The sequence below is a fragment of the Microplitis mediator genome, chromosome 11, assembly GCF_029852145.1.
Source record: "Microplitis mediator isolate UGA2020A chromosome 11, iyMicMedi2.1, whole genome shotgun sequence".
NCBI classification, from domain to species: domain Eukaryota; kingdom Metazoa; phylum Arthropoda; class Insecta; order Hymenoptera; family Braconidae; genus Microplitis; species Microplitis mediator.
Genome location: NC_079979.1, coordinates 10,223,901 through 10,239,230, shown reverse-complemented (window position 1 = coordinate 10,239,230; position 15,330 = coordinate 10,223,901). Strand labels below are relative to the sequence as shown.

Genomic DNA, 15,330 nt, shown 5'->3' with positions numbered 1-15,330 from the left:
AATCATCATCATGATGGTCACCATGAACTCGATCATGATGATCACCGTGATCATTGTCATGATGGTCACCATGATCATTGTCATTATGGTCACCATGATCATGGTCATGATGGTCACCATGATCATGGTTATGATGGTCACTATGAACAAGGTCATGATGGTCATGATGATCACCATGATCATAGTTATGTTGGTCACCATACTTATGGTCATGATAAATAATATGATTGGTTATGATGGTCACTATAATCACGGTTATGAAGGTCACCATGATCATGCTCATGATGGTGACCAAGATCAAGGCCATTATGGTCACTATGATCATGGTCATGATGGTTACCAAGATCATGGCCATAATGTTCATGATGGTCACTATGAACATGGTCATGATGGTTGTGATGGTTACCATTATTATGGTTGTGATGGTCACCATGATTGTGGTCATGATGATCACCATGATTGTAATCATTACCGTGGTCATGATAGTCGTGATGTTTGACATGATCATGGTCATTATGATCACCAGAATCATCATCATGATGGTCACTGTTGCGTAAATTTCAAATGTTCGCGCCAAAACACTTGACAACTCTACGCTCTACTATACCAGAGGTGCTGCTATCGACGCGCCCTCTGATACTCGGAATTTCAACTCGATAGCCAGCTACGTGGCAACTGGCATTATTCCACAACACATGGCATAGAACACCACGTGCTGTCAGTATTATTATTCTAATTACATCGTGTTAATTATCGTGCTTCGTTAATTAATCTTATTTGACTACCACTCGCAAACTCATCAGGTATTATTATTCATCTATATTTTTTATTTACATTCTCAGTTTAATTAATAAAATCTGTGATCATTTTTGTGTTGACCACGTGTCAAATTAACATGCCGGTTATATATATATATATATATATATACATATGCTCGCAATCACGTGACTTTGCAGCCACAAATAATTATTCTTAATTATATTTACTTTCATTACTCATCGATTAATTATTTACTTGGACATGATGTCAACTGGTGTGACTGATGTCATCATTCAGTCATCCGGTAATCTTAATCCCAAAAATCAATATCAAATTCTATTTGTGACTGCAAAGTAATTATTATACGTTCAGACTCGGCTCGCTAAGCATCTATTAAGTTCATACTCGGCTCTTACTCGTTCTCAATGTCGCGTATCAAAACTAATTGTGACGAAAACTTATACTCGAAATATTTGCGATCGTTGTGAATTATTAATTGTTTATAATTTATTCATTACTGCGCTCGATACTATAAATTATTTCACGTGTACGGTGCCGTGTAAATTATAGAAAACTCATAATCAATTAAACTCAAAAACTCAATCTTTAATTCAACGGCGCTCTATGTATATAATTATAATATTTCATGTGTACGGTGCCATGCAATTTATATAAAACTCAATTAAACTCAAATGCAATCGAATAATGTTCAATAAGTGCTCTAATTTAAACTCGTGATTGACTCTTGTACTCTACGCTATTATCTGTGATTTATTTTTATTAAATATGGACAATACACCAAATCAGTGACTTCTTATTTCTTTCACCATCCCGATCCAGCAAAATAAATATTTAATGTAGTTCTTAAGTTAATATTTTACAGTCACCATGATCATTGTCATTATGGTCATCATGATCATGGTCATGATAGTCACTATGATCATGGTCATGAAGATCACTATGAACAAGGTCATGATGGTCATGATGATCACCATAATCATGGTTATGATGGTCATCAAATTACGGTTATGATGGTCACTATAATCATGGTTATGAAGGTCACCATGATCATGCTCATGATGGTTACCAAGAAGATGGCCATAATGTTCATGATGGTCACTATAAACATGGTCATGATGGTTGTGATGATTACCATTATCATGGTTGTGATGGTCACCATGATTGTGGTCATGATGATCACCATGATTGTAACCATAACCGTGGTCATGATGGTCATCATAATCATCGTCATGATCGTGAACATGATCATGCGCATGATGATCACCCTGATCATGGTCATGATAGTCACGATGATGAGGGTCATGATGGTCATGATAATCACTACGATCATGGTCATAAAATCACCATGATCAATGTCATGATAATCACCATGATCATTGTCATGATGGTCATGATAGGCAGCATGATCATGGTCATGATGGTTAGCATGATCATGGTCATGTTGGTCACCGAGATCATGGTCATGATGGTCGTGGTGGTCACCATAAACATAGCCATGATGTTCATGATGGTTACTATGAACATCATCATCATGGTTATGACGGTCACCATTATCATGGTGATGATGGTCATTATGGTCATAGTCATAATAGTCCTTATGGTCACTATAATTATCGTCATGATGGTCACCATTATCATGGTCATGATCAACATCATGATCATGGTCACGATGATTACCATGCTCATGGTCTTGATGGACATTATGATCATGGTCATGATTGTCATGATAGTCCAGATGATTATGGTCATAATGATCACCATGATTATGGTCATGATAGTCATGGTAGTCACCTTGATTTTAGTCATGATGATCACTATAAGCATAGTCATGATGGTTTCCATGATCATGGTCATTATGGTCACCGTGTTTATAGTCATGATAATCATGATGGTCATGATGGTCACCATTATCGTGGTCGTGATGGTCATGATGGGCACTATGATCCGGGTTATGATGGTCACTTTGATTAGGTCATGACGGTCATGATGGCAACCATGATCATGGTCATGATGGTCTCCGTGAACATGGTCATGATGGCCACTATGATCATGGTTATGATAGTCATGATGATCATGATGGTCACCATGACCATGGTCATAATGAGGACCATGATCGTGGTCTTATGGTCATGATGAGCAGCATCATCATTGTCATAATCGTCACCAAGATTATGGCCATGATGTTCATGATGGTCACCATGAACATGGTCATGATTGTTATCATGGTCGGCATAATCATAGTCGTGATGGTCATTTTCGTCATTGTCATAATGGTCATGATGGTCAACATCGTCATAGTCGTGGTGGTCATGATAGTCACTATGATCATAGTCATGATAATTACCATGATCATGGTCATGATGGTCACCATGATCATGGCTATGGTGGCCATGATGGTCTCCATGATCAAGGTCACGATGGTCATCATGATCATGATCATGATAGTCATGATGGTCACTATAATAATGGTCATGTTGGTCATCATGGTCTCCGTTAACGAGGTCATGATAATCACTATGATCATGGTCATGATGGTCATAATGGTCATGATGATCACCATGATCGTGGTCTTCTGGTCATAATGAGCAGCATGATCAAGGTCATGATAGTCACCACGATCATGGCCACGATGTTCATGATGGTCACCATGATCATGGTCATGATCGTTTTGATGGTCGGCATAATCATGGTCGTGATGGTCATTATCGTCATGGTCATAATGGTCATGCTGGTCAACATCATCATAGTCGTGATGGCCATGATAGTCACCATCATTGTGGTTATGATGGTCACCGTGATTGTGGTCATAATGGTGACCATGAGTGTGGTCATGACCGTGGTCATGATAGTCACGATGATAAGGGTCATGATGATCACCATGATCATCGTCCTGATGATCCTTATGATCATGGTCATGATTGTCATGATGATCATGGTCATGATTGTCATGATGATCGACATGATCATGGTCGTGATGGTTCAAATGGTCATGTTCATGATGGTCACCATGGTCATGGTCATAATGATCACCGTGATCATTGTCACAATGGTCATGATGGTCACCGTGAACATGGTCATGATGGTTACTATGATCGTGGTCATGATAGTCATAATGGTCATGACGGTCACTATGATCATGGTCAAAATGAGCACCATGATCGTGCTCATGATCGTCATGATGGGCAGCATGATTATGGTCATGATAGTTACCAGGATTATGGCCATGACGTTCATGATTGTCACCATTATTATGGTTGCTATGGTCACCATGATTGTGGTCATGATGTTCACCATGATTGTGGTCATAACCGTGATTATGATAGTCACCATTATTATAGTTGAGATTGTCACCATGATCATGCTCATGATGATCACCCTGATCATGGTCATGTTGGCCACCTCGATCATGGTCATGATGGTCAACATGATAATGATTTGATGGTCAGCATATTCATGATGATGACGATCAGCATGATCATGAATATGATGCTCATGATGGTCACCATGATCATGGTCATGATGGTCATCATGATCATGGTCACGATAGTCATAATTGTCACCATGATTGTGGTAATGATCGTCACCATGATTGTGGTCATGACCGTGGTCATGATAATCACCCTGACCATGGTCATGATGGTTACGATGATAAGGGTCATGATGATTACCATGATCATGGTCCTGATGGTCACCATATTAATGGTCATGTTGGTCATGATAGTCTCCGTGAGCATGGTCATGATAATCACTATGATCATGGTCATGATGAGCACCATGATCGTGGTCCCATGGTCATGATGAGCAGCAAGATCATGGTTATGATGGTCACCAAGATCATGGCCATTATGTTCATAATGGTCGACATGTTCATGATCGTTATTATGGTCGGCATAATCATGGTCGTGATGGTCATTATCGTCATGGTCATAATGGTCATGATGGTCAACATCATCATAGTCGTAGTGGTCCTGATCGTCCTTATGATCATCGTCATGATGGTCAGCATGGTCGTGGGTATGATGGTCATGATGGTCACGATGATCATGGTCGTGATGGTCCAAATGGTCATGGTCATGATGGTCACCATCATCATGGTCATAATGATCACCGTGATCATTGTCACGATGCTCATAATGGTCACTATGATCATAGTTGTGGTGGTCATGACGGTCTCCATGATCATGGTCATGATGGTCATCCTGATCATGGTTATGATGGTCATCATGATCATGGTTATGATGGTCACCGTAATCGTAGTCATGATAATCCTCATGATCATGGTTATGATAATTGCCAATATTATAGTCATGATAATCACCATGATCATGCTCATGATGGTCATTATGATCATGGTTGTGGCGGTCATGATTGTCTCTATGATTATGGTCATGATGGTCACCATGGTCATGTTCATAATGGTCATGACGGGAACCAAGATCGGGGTCATGATGGTCACCATGATAATGGTCATGTTGGTCATGATTGTCGCCGTGAACATGGTCATGATAATCACTATGATCATGGTCATAATGGTCATGATGATCACTATGACCATGGTCATGATAAGCACCATGATCGTGGTCTTATGGTCATGATAAGCAGCATGATCATGTTCATGATAGCCACCAAGATCATGGCCATGATGTTCATGATCGTCACTATGATCATGGTCATGATCGTTATTATGTTCGGCATAATCATGGTCGTGATGGTCATTATCGTCATGGTCATAATAGTCATGATGGTCGACATGATCATAGTCGTGGTGGTCATGATAGTCACCATGATTGTGGTCATGATGGTCACTATAATCATGGTTATATAGGTCACCATGATCATGCTCATAATGGTGCCCACGATCAAGGCCATAATGATCACCATGATCATGATCATGACGGTTGCCATAGTCATGGTCATTATAGTCATGATGGTCACTATGATCATAGTCGCGATGGTCATGATAGTCACCATGATCATTATCATGGTGGTCATGATGGTCTCCGTAAACATGGACATGATGGTCACTATGATCATGATCATGATGGTCATAATGATCACGATGGTCACTATTATCATGGTCATGATGGTCGCCATAATCATGGTCAATATGGTCATGATGGTCACCATGATCATGGGCATGGTGGTCATGATGGTTTCCGTGAACATGATCATGATAGTCACTATGGTCATGGATATGATAGTCGACATGATCGTAGTCATGATAATCACCATGATCATGGTCATAATGGTCATGATAATCACCATGAACTTTGTTATGATAATCACCATGATCATGGTCGTGATGGTCATGATGGTCACTATGATCATGGTCATAATGTTTACCATGATCATGGTAATGATGGTCATGATAGTCCCTATGATCATTGTCGTAATGGTCATGATGGTCACCATGATAATGCTTATGATCATTCCCATGATCATAGTTATAATAATCACCATGATCATAGTCATGATGGTCACCATGATCATGTTTATAGTGGTCGTGATAGTCTCCATGATCATGGTCATGATGGTCTCCATGATCATGGTCATGACGGTCATGATGGACACCATGATATTGGTCATGTTGGTCATGATAGACTTCGTAAACTTGGTCATGATGGTCACTATGAGCACGGTCATGATTGTCATAATGGTCATGATGGTCACTATGACCATGGTCATGATTAGCATTATGATTGTGTTCTTATGGTCATGATGAGCAGCATCATCATTGTCACGATGGTCACCAAGATTATGGCCATAATGTTTATAATGGTCACCATGACTATGGTCATGAACGTTATAATGATCAGCATAATCATGGTCGTGATGGTCATTATGGTCGAGGTCATAATGGTCATGGTCAACATGATCATAGTCGTGGTGGTCATGATAGTCACCATGATTGTGGTAATGATCGTCAGCATGATTGTGGTCATGTCCGTCGTCATGATAATTACCCTGATCATGATCAAGATGGTTACGATGATAAGGGTCATGATGATTAACATGATTATGTTCCTAATGGTCATCATAATCATGGTCATGATAGTCGTGATGGTCACCATTATCAGTGTCATGATCATCCCTATAATCATGGTCATAATGGTCATGATAGTCACCAATCATGGTTATGCTGGCCATGATGATCTTTATGATCATGGTCATGACGATTGCCATGATCATAGTCATGATAATCACCATGATCATGGTCATGATGGTCAACATGATTATGGTTATGGTGGCCATGATGGTCTCCATGATCATGGTCATGATAGTCATCATGATCATGGTCATGATAGTCATGATGGTCACCATAATAATGGTCATGTTGGTCATGATGGTTCCCCTGAACATGGTCATGATAATCACTATGATCATGGTCATGATGGTCATAATGGTCATGATGAGCAGCATGATCATGGTTATGATGGTCACTAAGATCATGGCCATGATGTTTATGATGGTCACCATAATCATGGTCATGATCGTTATTATGGTCGGCATAATCATGGTCGTAATGGTCATTATCGTCATGGTCGTAATGGTCATGATGGTCATCATGATCATGGTCATGATAGTCATGATGGTCATGATTGTCACCATGATCATAGTCATGATGGTCATGATGGTCACCATGATCATGGTCATGATCGTTATTATGGTCGGCATAATCATGGTCGTGATAATCATTATCGTCATGGTCATAATGGTCATGCTGGTCAACATCATCATAGTCGTGGTGGTCATGATAGTCACCATGATTGTGGTTATGATGGTCACTATGATTGTGGTCAAGATAGTCACCATTATTGTGGTCATGACCGAGGCTATGATAAACACACTGATCATGGTCATGATGGTCACGATCATATGGGTCACCATGATGATCACCATGATCGGAGTCCTGATGGTCTTTATTATCATGGTTATGATGGTCATGATGATCACCATCGTCATGGTCACGATGATCCTCATAGTCACCATGATCGTGGTCGTGATTTTTCAAATGATCATGGTCATGATGGTCACCATGATCATGGTCATGGTGGTCATGATAGTCTCCGTAAACATGGTCATGATAATCACTATGATCATGGTCATGATGGTCATTATGGTCATGATGATCACCACGACCATGGTCATGTTGAGCACCATGATCGTGGTCTTATGGTCATGATGAGCAGCATGATCACGGTCATGATGGTCACCAAGATCATGGCCATGATGTTCACGATAGTCACCATGATCATGGTCATGATTGTTATTATGGTCGGCATAATCATGGTCGGCATAATCATAGTCGTGATGGTCATTATTGTCATGGTCATAATGGTCATGCTGGTCAACATGATCATAGTCGTGGTGGTCATTATAGTCACCATGATTGTGGTCATGATGGTCACCATTATTGTGGTCATGACCGTGGTCACGATAAACACCCTGATCATGGTCATGATGGTCACGATCATAAGGGTCATGATGATCACCATGAGTGTAGTCCTAATGGTCCTTATTATTATGGTTATGATGGTCATGATGGTCACCATGATCATGGTCATGGTGGTCATGATGGTCTCCGTAAACATGGTCATGATAATCACTATGATCATGGTCATGATGGTCATTATGGTCATGATGATCACCGTGACCATGATCATGTTGAGCACCATGATCGTGGTCTTATAGTCATGATGAGCAGCATGATCACGGTCATTATGGTCACCAAGATCATGGCCATGATGTTCACGATGGTCACCATGATCATGGTCATGGTCGTTATTATGGTCGGCATAATCATGGTCGTGATGGTCATTATCGTCATGGTCATAATGGTCATGCTGGTCAACATGATCATAGTCGTGGTGGTCATGATAGTCACCATGATTGTGGTCATGATGGTCACCATTATTGTGGTCATGACCGTGGTCATGATAAACACCCTGATCATGGTCATGATGGTCACGATCATAAGGGTCATGATGATCACCATGAGTGTAGTCCTGATGGTCCTTATTATTATGGTTATGATGGTCATGATGGTCACCATGATCATGGTCATGGTGGTCATGATGGTCTCCGTAAACATGGTCATGATAATCACTATGATCATAGTCATGATGGTCATTATGGTCATGATGATCACCATGACCATGGTCATGTTGAGCACCATGATCGTGGTCTTATGGTCATGATGATTAGCATGATCACGGTCATGATGGTTACCAAGATCATGGCCATGATGTTCACGATGGTCATCATGATCATGGTCATGATTGTTATTATGGTCGGCATAATCATGGTCGTGATGGTCATTATCGTCATGGTCATAATGGTCATGCTGGTCAACATGATCATAGTCGTGGTGGTCATGATAGTCACCATGATTGTGGTCATGATGGTCACCATTATTGTGGTCATGACCGTGGTCATGATAAACACCCCGATCATGGTCATGATGGTCACGATCATAAGGGTCATGATGATCACCATGAGTGTAGTCCTGATGGTCCTAATTATTATGGTTATGATGGTCATGATGGTCACCATGATCATGGTCATGGTGGTCATGATGGTCTCCGTAAACATGGTCATGATAATCACTATGATCATAGTCATGATGGTCATTATGGTCATGATGATCACCATGACCATGGTCATGTTGAGCACCATGATCGTGGTCTTATGGTCATGATGAGCAGCATGATCACGGTCATGATGGTCACCAAGATCATGGCCATGATGTTCACGATGGTCACCATGATCATGGTCATGATTGTTATTATGGTCGGCGTAATCATGGTCGTGATGGTCATTATCGTCATGGTCATAATGGTCATGCTGGTCAACATGATCATAGTCGTGGTGGTCATGATAGTCACCATGATTGTGGTCATGATGGTCACCATTATTGTGATCATGACCGTGGTCATGATAAACACCCTGATCATGGTCATGATGGTCATGATCATAAGGGTCATGATGATCACCATGAGTGTAGTCCTGATGGTCCTTATTATTATGGTTATGATGGTCATGATGGTCACCATGATCATGGTCATGATGGTCCCCATGACCATGATCATGATAGTCATGATGGTCACCATCGTCGTGTTCATGATGTTCATAATAGTCATCATGATCATGGTCGTGATGGTTCAAATGATCATGGTCATGATGGTCACCATGATCATGATCATAATGATCACCGTGATCATTGTCACGATGGTAGTGATGGTAACTATGATCATGGTCATGGTGGTCATGATGGTCTCCGTGAACATGGTCATGATGGTTACTATGATCATGGTTATGATGGTCACCATGATCGTAGTCATGATGGTCATGATAGTCACTATGATCATGGTTATGATGGTCATAATGGTCATGATGATCGGCATGACCATGGTCATGATGAGCACCATAATCGTGGTCTTATGGTCATGATGAGCAGCATGATCATGGTCATGATGGTCACCAAGATCATGGCCATGATATTCATGATGGTCACCAAGATCATAGCCATGATGTTCATGATGGTCACCATGATCAAGGTCGTGACCGTTATTTTGGTCGGCATAATCATGATCGTGATGGTCATTATGGTCATGGTCATAATGGTCATGATGGTCAACATGATCATAGTCGTGGTGGTCATAATAGTCACCATGATTGTGGTTATGATGGTCACCATGATTGTGGTCATGATGGTCACCATGATTTGGGTCATGACCGTGGCCATGATAATCACCCTGATCATGGTCATGATGGTCACGATCATAAGGGTTATGATGATTACCATGATCATGGTCCTGATGGTCATCATGATCATGGTCATGATGATCACTATGATCATGGTCATGATGATCACTATGATCATGGTCATGATGATCACTATGATCATGGTCATGATGATCACTATGATCATGGTCATGATGGTCCTTATGATTATGATCATAAAATTCATGATGGTCCTTATGATCATGATCATGGTAGTCATGATGGTCACTATGATCATGGTTCTGGTGGTCATGATGGTCTCCATGATCATGGTCATGATGGTCATCATGATCATAGTTATGATGGTCACCGTTATCGTAGTCATGATAATTCCCATGATCATGGTCATGATGATTACCATGATTGTGGTCATGATGGTCACCATGAATGTGGTCATGACAGTGGTCATGATAAACACCCTGATCATGGTCATAATGGTCACGATCATAAGGGTCATGATGATCACCATGATCGTAGTCCTGATGATCCTTATTATCATGGTTTCGATGGTCATGATGATCACCATGATCATGGTCATGATGTTCCCCATGACTATGATCATGATATTACTGACGGCCACCATCGTCGTGGTCATGATGGTCATTATAGTCACCATGATCATGGTCGTGATGGTCATGATGGTCTCCGTAAACATGGACATGATGGTCACTATGATCATGATCATGATGGTCATAATGATCACGATGGTCACCATTATCACGGTCATGATGGTCGCCATAATCATGGTCTATATGGTAATGATGGTCATTATGATTATGGTCACGATGGTCATGATGGTCACCATGACCATGGTCATGGTGGTCATGATGGTTTCTGTGAACATGATCATGATGTTCACGATGATCATGCTTATGGTGGTCAAGATAGTCTCTATGATGATGGTCATGATCGTCGCTATAATCATGGTCAATATGGTCATGATGGTTACTATGATTATGGTTGCCATGGTCATGATGGTCGCCACGATCATGGTCATGGTGGTCATAATGGTCTCCGTGAACATGATCATGATGGTCACTATGATCATGGTTATGATGGTCACCATGTTTGTAGTCATGATAATCATGACAGTCACTATGATCATGGTCATGATGGTCACGATCATAAGGGTTATGATGATTACCATGATCATGGTCCTGACGGTCTTCATGATCATGGTCATGATGATCACTATGATCATGGTCATGATGGTCACAATGTTCGTGGTCATGATGGTCATGATAGTCACCATGATCATGGTCGTGATGGTCCAAATGGTCATGGTCATGATGGTCACCACGATCATGGTCATAATGATCAATATGATTATTGTCACGATGGTCATGATGGTCACTATGATCATGGTTATGGTGGTCATGATGGTCTCCATGATCATGGTCAAGATGGTCATCATGATCATGGTTATGATGGTCATCATGATCATGGTTATGATGGTCACCGTGATCGTAGTCATGATAATTCCCATGATCATGGTCATGATGATTACCATGATCATGGTCATGATGATGACCATGATTATGGTCATGATGATTACCATGATCATGGTCATGATGATCACTATGATCATGGTCATGATGGTCTTCATGATCATGATCATGATGATCACTATGATCATGGTCATGATGATCACTATGATCATGGTCATGATGATCCCTATGATCATGGTCATGATGATCATTATGATCATGATCATGATGGTCATAATGATCACGATGGTCACCATTATCATGGTCATGGTGGTCATGATGGTTTCCGTGAACATGATCATGATGGTCACGATGATCATGCTTATGGTGGTCAAGATAGTCTCTATGATGATGGTCATGATTGTCGCTATAATCATGGTCAATATGGTCATGATGGTTACTATGATTATGGTCACCATGGTCATGATGGTCGCCATGATCATGGTCATGGTGGTCATAATGGTCTCCGTGAACATGATCTTGATGGTCACTATGATCATGGTTATGATGGTCACTATGTTTGTAGTCATGATAATCATGACAGTCACTATGATCATGGTCATGATAATCACCATTATCAGTGTCATGATAAACTCTTATGATCATGGTCAGGATGGTCATGATAGTCACTATGATCATGGTAATGATGATTTCCATGATCATAGTTATAATAGGCACCATGATCTTGGTCATGATGGTTACCATGATCATGGTTATGGTGGTCATGATAGTCTTCATGATCATGGTCATGATGGTCACCATGATCATAGCCATGATGGTCATGATGGGCACCAAGATTGGGGTCATGATGGTCACTTTGATCATGGTCATGACGGTCATAATGGTCATGATGAGCATTATGATCGTGGTCTAATGGTCATGATGAGCAGCATCATCATTGTCACAATGGTCACCATGAACATGATCATGAACGTTATTATGGTCGGCATAATCAAGGTCGTGATAGTCATTATGGTCATGGTCATAATGGTCATGATGGTCCTCATGATCATGATCATGATAGTCATGATGGTCACAATGGTCGTGGTCATCATGGTCATGATAGTCACCATGATCATGGTCGTGATGGTCCAAATGGTCATGGTCATGATGGTCACCACGATCATGGTCATAATGATCAATATCATCATTGTCACGATGGTCATGATGGTCACTATTATCATGGTTATGGTGGTCATGATGGTCTCCATGATCATGGTCATGATGGTCATCATGATCATGGTTATGATGGTCACCGTGATCGTAGTCATGATGGTTACCATTATCATGGTTATGGTGGTCATGATAGTCTTCATGATCATGGTCATGATGGTCATCATGATCATGTTCATGATAGTCATGATGGTCATGATTGTCACCATGATCATAGCCATGATGGTCATGATGGGCACCAAGATTGGGGTCATGATGGTCACTATGATTATGGTCATGACGGTCATAATGGACATGATGAGCATTATGATCGTGGTCTAATGGTCATGATGAGCAGCATCATCATTGTCACAATGGTCACCAAGATTATGGCCACTATGTTCATGATGGTCACCATGAACATGATCATGAACGTTATTATGGTCGGCATAATCAAGGTCGTGATGGTCATTATGGTCATGGTCATAATGGTCATGATGGTCAAAATGATCATAGTCGTAGTGGTCATGATAGTCACCATGATTGTGGTAATGATTGTCACCATGATTGTGGTCATGACCGTGGTCATGATAATCACCCTGATCATGGTCATGATGGTCACGATCATAAGGGTTATGATGATTACCATGATCATGGTCCTGATGGTCTTCATGATCATGGTCATGATAATCACTATGATCATGGTCATGATAATCACTATGATCATGGTCATGATGGTCCTCATGATCATGATCATGATAGTCATGATGGTCACAATGGTCGTGGTCATGATGGTCATGATAGTCACCATGATCATGGTCATAATGATCAATATGATCATTGTCACGATGGTCATGATGGTCACTATGATCATGGTTATGGTGGTCATGATGGTCTCCATGATCATGGTCATGATGGTCATCATGATCATGGTTATGATGGTCACCGTGATCGTAGTCATGATAATTCCCATGATCATGGTCATGATGATTACCATGACCATGGTCATGATGATTACCATGACCATGGTCATGATGATTACCATGATTGTGGTCATGATGGTCACCATGAATGTGGTCATGACCGTGGTCATGATAAACTCCCTGATCATGGTCATGATGGTCATAATGATCACGATGGTCACCATTATCATGGTCATGATGGTCATAATGATCACGATGGTCACCATTATCATGGTCATGATGGTCGCCATAATCATGGTCTATATGGTAATGATGGTCATTATGATTATGATCAGGATGGTCATGATGGTCACCATGATCATGGTCATGGTGGTCATGATGGTTTCCGTGAACATGATCATGATGTTCACGATGATCATGCTTATGGTGGTCAAGATAGTCTCTATGATGATGGTCATGATCGTCGCTATAATCATGGTCAATATGGTCATGATGGTTACTATGATTATGGTCGCCATGGTCATGATGGTCGCCATGATCATGGTCATGGTGGTCATAATGGTCTCCGTGAACATGATCATGATGGTCACTATGATCATGGTTATGATGGTCACCATGTTTGTAGTCATGATAATCATGACAGTCACTATGATCATAGTCATGATGGTTACCATGATTATGGTTATGGTGGTCATGATAGTCTTCATGATCATGGTCATGATGGTCATCATGATCATGGTCATGATAGTCATGATGGTCATGATGGTCACCATGATCATAGCCATCATGGTCATGATGGGCACCAAGATCGGGGTCATGATGGTCACTATGATCATGGTCATGACGGTCATAATGTTCATGATGTGCATTATGATCGTGGTCTAATGGTCATGATGAGCAGCATCATCATTGTCACAATGGTCACCAAGATTATGGCTACTATGTTCATGATGGTCACCATGAACATGATCATGAACGTTATTATGGTCGGCATAATCAAGGTCGTGATGGTCATTATGGTCATGGTCATAATGGTCATGATCGTCAAAATGATCATAGTCGTGGTGGTCAAGATAGTCACCATGATTGTGGTAATGATTGTCACCATGATTGTGGTCATGACCGTGGTCATGATAATCACCCTGATCATGGTCATGATGGTCACGATCATAAGGGTTATGATGATTACCATGTCATGGTCCTGA

General features: G+C 40.9%; 4 protein-coding genes across 4 annotated transcripts; 1 reads left to right on the top strand and 3 right to left on the bottom strand.

The window, feature by feature from the left end:
• Positions 1-1,485: 1,485 nt before the first annotated feature.
• On the bottom strand, positions 1,486-4,520 carry LOC130676973 (histidine-rich glycoprotein-like). The gene is made up of 5 exons (XM_057483485.1): positions 4,449-4,520; positions 3,427-3,679; positions 2,985-3,099; positions 1,784-2,100; positions 1,486-1,523 (listed from the first exon to the last, which is right to left on the bottom strand). The coding sequence occupies exons 1-5, from the start codon at positions 4,518-4,520 to the stop codon at positions 1,486-1,488; spliced, it is 795 nt and encodes a 264-aa protein (XP_057339468.1).
• Positions 4,521-4,592: 72 nt separating this feature from the next.
• Positions 4,593-6,547, top strand: LOC130676972 (protein catecholamines up-like). The gene is made up of 5 exons (XM_057483484.1): positions 4,593-4,645; positions 4,738-4,973; positions 5,086-5,279; positions 5,380-5,692; positions 6,507-6,547. Exons 1-5 carry the CDS (start codon positions 4,593-4,595, stop codon positions 6,545-6,547), a joined length of 837 nt encoding a protein of 278 aa, XP_057339467.1.
• Positions 6,548-6,796: 249 nt separating this feature from the next.
• Positions 6,797-12,671, bottom strand: LOC130676971 (histidine-rich glycoprotein-like). The gene is made up of 4 exons (XM_057483483.1): positions 12,525-12,671; positions 7,980-8,286; positions 7,420-7,698; positions 6,797-6,804 (listed from the first exon to the last, which is right to left on the bottom strand). The coding sequence occupies exons 1-4, from the start codon at positions 12,669-12,671 to the stop codon at positions 6,797-6,799; spliced, it is 741 nt and encodes a 246-aa protein (XP_057339466.1).
• An 869-nt stretch (positions 12,672-13,540) lies between these two features.
• LOC130676970 (histidine-rich glycoprotein-like) lies at positions 13,541-14,328 on the bottom strand. Its single transcript, XM_057483481.1, has 2 exons — positions 14,269-14,328; positions 13,541-13,861 (listed from the first exon to the last, which is right to left on the bottom strand). Exons 1-2 carry the CDS (start codon positions 14,326-14,328, stop codon positions 13,541-13,543), a joined length of 381 nt encoding a protein of 126 aa, XP_057339464.1.
• Positions 14,329-15,330: the final 1,002 nt, after the last annotated feature.

Coding starts and splice junctions, on each gene's coding strand:
- LOC130676973 (XM_057483485.1), bottom strand. CDS start 4,520: ATGACCATGCTCACGGAGACTATCATGACCAACATGACCATTAATATG. Junction 2,101..2,984: donor ATGATAACAATCATGACCAT/GTTCATGGTGAC, acceptor CCATGATCGTAG/TGATTATCATGACCATCATG. Junction 1,524..1,783: donor TTATAGTGACCATCATAACC/GTAATTTGATGA, acceptor AATAAATCACAG/ATAATAGCGTAGAGTACAAG.
- LOC130676972 (XM_057483484.1), top strand. CDS start 4,593: ATGGTTATGATGGTCACCAAGATCATGGCCATTATGTTCATAATGGTC. Junction 4,646..4,737: donor ATGTTCATAATGGTCGACAT/GTTCATGATCGT, acceptor ACATCATCATAG/TCGTAGTGGTCCTGATCGTC. Junction 4,974..5,085: donor CCATGATCATGGTCATGATG/GTCATCCTGATC, acceptor CCAATATTATAG/TCATGATAATCACCATGATC.
- LOC130676971 (XM_057483483.1), bottom strand. CDS start 12,671: ATGACCATCCTGACCATGATCATAAGAGTTTATCATGACACTGATAAT. Junction 8,287..12,524: donor ATAGTGACCATCAAGATCAT/GTTCACGGAGAC, acceptor AAGGACCATTAG/GACTACACTCATGGTGATCA. Junction 7,699..7,979: donor TCTTGGTGACCATCATGACC/GTGATCATGCTG, acceptor ATGATAATAAAG/ACCATCAGGACTCCGATCAT.
- LOC130676970 (XM_057483481.1), bottom strand. CDS start 14,328: ATGACCATCATGACCATGATCAGGGAGTTTATCATGACCACGGTCATG. Junction 13,862..14,268: donor CGGTCATGACCACATTCATG/GTGACCATCATG, acceptor GAAGACCATCAG/GACCATGATCATGGTAATCA.